Source organism: Stegastes partitus, unplaced genomic scaffold, assembly GCF_000690725.1.
Source record: "Stegastes partitus isolate 25-593 unplaced genomic scaffold, Stegastes_partitus-1.0.2 Scaffold606, whole genome shotgun sequence".
NCBI lineage: Eukaryota > Metazoa > Chordata > Actinopteri > Pomacentridae > Stegastes > Stegastes partitus.
This window is the reverse complement of record NW_007578337.1, coordinates 12,536-17,154: the sequence shown is the minus strand read 5'-3', so window position 1 is coordinate 17,154 and position 4,619 is coordinate 12,536. Positions and strand designations below refer to the sequence as shown.

The window sequence follows — 4,619 nt, the reverse complement described above, 5'->3', positions numbered from 1 at the left end:
AGAAGAGGCTCTACCTGGTTAATTGTTCAGCATTTCAGCTTTCACTAGTTTGACTCCAACTAGTTCACTAGTTTACTATTTAATTAGTTAACATGTCAGAGCTTTCACAACTTGAAGTACAAGAGAAGCTTTAACTAGTTATCTTACCATCATTTTAGCTTTCATCAGTTCTTAGTCTAAACATTTCGAGCGTCTCTAGTTAACTAGTAGGTTAAAAATCTGACAACCGTGTGTGTGTTTGTGTGCTGGATGTTGTTTAGTGGATATTCATGTGTGTCTCTGTTTCTTTTTCTCATTAGCACAGCAGTCAGAGGAGGTTCAATGTTTTAGTTGTCATCCCAGATGTAAAGTTCAGTTTGAGTTCAGCTCCGAGCGTTGTGTAACTTTGTAATGCTTGTGTGTCTGTGTGCTGCTGTGCATGTGTTTGTGTTACAGAAAAGAGAACAGACAAGTCGGCGGTGTCCGGTGCCATTCGTCTGCAGATCAGTGTGGAGATCGAGGGAGAGGAGAAGGTGGCGCCCTACCACGTACAGTACACGTGCCTTCACGAGGTAACAACCGGTCGTATGTTCAAAAAGTGGGATGTTAAAAAAAAGATGCCATAAAAACACGGTCACAAACTGAAAGAAAAACTAAATAAACAAAAAACATGAAGATAACGGCAAATATGCAGTAAATAATGATATTTTACTGATTCGAATACAGTAAAAAACAAAGAAAGTTTATGGTCACAAGTTGTAACACATGTTTGTAACTAACAGGCTTTTGATGTGGTTGTGTACAGTATCAACCAGTTTTTTTTAGCGGTCAACATGTAAATTCACACTTTTTTCCTGTGATTTTACTTGATATTATCAGGAATTTAACAAAAGAGGGAAAACCTGTGAAATAGCATGTAAAAAGTATGTACCATTTTTCAAATCTTAATGCAAAGGAATTGAAAAATACATAGCAACAGAACATATTTCTTTCAAATATTAGCACATATGTGGAAAACAGTGATATTTCTTGCTAATTTAAATACTGTGGAAAAACATTTTTGTGTAATTTTACAGTCAAACTTTGGAAAAGAATGAATTATTGTTAGTAAAAAATACAGATTGTTGATGTGGACGTTATTGACTGTTTAGTGTTTGTGCTTGTTGTTGTTTTGGTTTTGTTTTTTTAGTCACCATTTAGAATATTTTTTCCGTCATTTTACTGGTTATTATTTGCACGTGAACTGACTACTTGTGTAAATATGTCAGGAAATAGTGACACAGGTGTTCAAAGAAAGGCCATCAGCAAGACATTTCACATTTCTGCTCTTTATTTGTATTTTACATTAAGGACAAGCATCATGAATAGAAATATACACAAAGATTATTTATCTTTGAGAAAATCTTTACTGGTAAAAAGACTCCAATTTACATTTATTCAAAACTCATTATTGGTTTATTGTCATTTCTTGTGTTTTTACATACATTTAAAAAATAAAATCCTGTTTTCCCAGTTTCAGTACAGTGCAACATAAAAATGAAAACAATAAATATGAATAAATGTAAATAAAAATTGTTTGTTTTTTAGCCCGGTGTAATCGCTAAATAACTTTGAGCTCATTTGTGAATTTCCACCAGATATTACAGATGAATCTACGAATCATTTAACCGCTAAATCAATCAACGTTTCTTTTTCAAAAGGAATAATTCCTCAAAGATGTTTTGAGGATTAGCAGATGTGATTTAGAAGTGATGATTTTGATGAATTATTTCAGATATAAACAGACTCATCCTTTGAGAAAATCAAAACAAAACGCCGCCTTAAGCTGATTAATTCAATTAACAGGCGAGATGTTGGACTCGGCTTTAACGATGTTGACCGGTGAAGATTTACACCTTTGCTAACGACCTTTGAGGCCTCAAAATGTCACGACGCCACCGTTTTTATGTGCGCGTGTGAATAATTTATTGAAAATTCGAAACTGCATGCTGCTGATGTTTAACCTCTTTCTGTCCAGAACATGTTTCACTACTCGACGGACGTGGAGGGAGGCGGCGTGGTGAAGATCCCCGCCGCTCAGGGAGACGACGCCTGGAAGGTTTACTTTGACGAGGTGCAGCAGGACGTGGTGGACGAGTTCGCCATGCGCTACGGCATCGAGTCCATCTACCAGGCCATGACGTGAGTTGGAGGCCGCGGTGTTGGCCGGCGTGAATCTAATCAGGAAATGCCTCAAATTGTGATATTTTTAGCCCCGCGTGCTGCTGTGATGAGTCGTGTGCAGGAACTATAAACAGCATGCAAATCAGTTTATCTCGTCTAATGAGAAAAGATGACCCGTCACCTCCGAGATTTCCGTCCCGCTTGATCGGATGGGCGGCGGCGGATGGAGAGAAGCTCACAGCGGAGACACAAACAGACGGGCTGGTTTAATTACGTTAATAAAGTCAGAATGTGAACTTGCAGGCGACAGAAGAAAAAAAAAGGTCTTTGTGTTTGTTTGTTTTCGTGTAACACAATCGAGCGAACCGAAGCTGTGAATGGAGACGTGAGGCGTTCAATGACACGGCCAGATGCAAATGGTGATTGAAGTACGCAGAAACGCTGAAGCCATTATAGGAACCACATTCTGGCTGCTTCACTTCTGGCGAAATGTCTTTTTATTTTCAGTTTTATGGAGCCTGTCAGGCGTCTCGTATTTCACACTTTCAAACCGGTGACTTGTGCTCTCCGATGAATAGTTTGTGGTCGATAGAGCATAAGTTAGTGCAGTTTCTCATTTTACAGACAACACAACATTTAACTGGCAGGAATCTGTGGGAGGATGTATAAATGATAAGAATCTTTATTTATCGAGCACCTTTCAAAAAGTACGACTTCTCAAGGCAGCAAAATGAAAAACTGAAATTAAATCATCAAAATTTAAAAGGTTAATAAAAAAAACAGTTTATGACACCAACACAGCGTAAAAAATATTATTAAAAGACATATTTCAAAGGGAATTAAAACTCAGGTAAAATCTGGTAAAAGTATGTTTCAGAGATCTCTGAATCAGGGCCTCCACTGCAAACCTCACATTTAGTTGGCAGATCTCAACATGTGCACCGGTGCATATGGCAGTGAAGGTTAGAAATCTAGAAAATAAGCCATGAAGGGCCTTTAAAAAAAAAAACAATCTGGAAAATCTTAACAAGTGTTAAAACATACAGGAATTACAGAGTCAGAATAAAAAAGATTCATTTTTGTGTGAAACTGTGTCATTTTATGGTCAAATGCTGTAAAGGAATTTGCAAAATACATATTTAAAGTTTTGGCCTGTTTTTTTTTTTTTTGCAATTGACATGTAAGTAAAAAAAAATTCTGTTATTTTACTCTGTTATCTGTAATTGAACAGGGGAAATCTGTACAATGACAGTAAACTGTTCAAAAAGTACAGTTAAAACCTGTTTTTACAGCGTAGTGAAGACAGATTGTTATTAAGTTAATTGTTGAAATGAAAGTCAACAGATGAAGATATTCTTACGTTAGCTCCCTAGTATGCTTTAGAACTTCACAAATGTTCAGTTACTAGTTTAACTATAGTAATATTAAAAAAAGCAATTCAATATTTTATTCTTCTGTAATCTACTTATTTTTCTCATAATAATAATGATAATAATAATAATAACAATAATAACAATAATAATAATAATAGCAGCAGCAGAATGTGACTGAGCTGTTTCATGCTTAAAATGATATTAGTGATGAATCAGAGAGGTTGGGAGGGTGGGTTATAACTGTATACTGCTGATTTAATACACATTTAATTCATGTCTTTCTTTTTTCTCTCTCATCACCTGCCTCATCCTTTCCTCCCTCCATGTACTCGATCCTCCTCCTCCTCCTTCTCTATAAATGACTTCCTCCTTTTCATCGTCTCCTGAACCCTCCTGCCGTCACCCTTCTCGCCAACCTTCATCCACCCTGTTGTTTTTTTTTTTTCAACCTCTCCCTCATTATACACCTTCAATCTTTCCTCCTCTTTGTCTTCCTCCCCCTCCTGTCTCCTCCTTTTGTTTTCCTGCCCAGCCATTTCTCCTGCCTGTCCTCTAAGTACATGCTGTCAGGGGTGCCGGCGGTGATGAGCACCCTGCTGGCCAACATCAATGCCTTCTACGCCCACCCCACCGCCTCCACCAACGTCTCCGCTCCGGCCAGATTCGCAGCCTCCAACTTCGGGGTGAGTGACCACCGGCCACGCTGAAAGAACCGCAGAGATTTTCTGCAGGATGTCCATGAAGTGTTTTCATTTGTTTGTTTGTGTGGGTTTTTTTTTTTTTTTTATCAGGGACATTGCACATTAATCAACATTAATGTGCTGGCGTTAGCCAAGTCGCTAATTTTAAGAAGCTGTCCTGCAGCCAGATGTTACATTAGCCTTTAAAACAACAAAGTTAAAGCTCAGACAGGAGGAAGCGAACAAGAAAAAAGGGCAAAAACACTTAAAAAAATGAAGCAAGCAGCATGACGGCAATGCAAACAGTTGATACAAGGTGCAATTAAAATAGACAGCACAGATAGATAGATAGATAGATAGATAGATAGATAGATAGATAGATAGATAGATAGATAGATAGATAGATAGATAGATAGATAGATAG

At 37.6% G+C, this 4,619-nt stretch overlaps 1 protein-coding gene across 1 annotated transcript in view; it reads left to right on the top strand.

Moving 5' to 3' along the window:
* LOC103362826 (protein unc-13 homolog B-like) overlaps positions 1-4,198 on the top strand; it is a gene marked incomplete at its 3' end in the record, with an annotated part of 222,157 nt that extends 217,959 nt beyond the window's left edge. Inside the window, exons 19-21 of the mRNA XM_008289320.1 lie at positions 436-551; positions 1,997-2,160; positions 4,048-4,198. Coding sequence (XP_008287542.1) covers positions 436-551; positions 1,997-2,160; positions 4,048-4,198 — 431 coding nt within the window. The remainder of the gene's footprint in view (positions 1-435; positions 552-1,996; positions 2,161-4,047) is intronic.
* Positions 4,199-4,619: the final 421 nt, after the last annotated feature.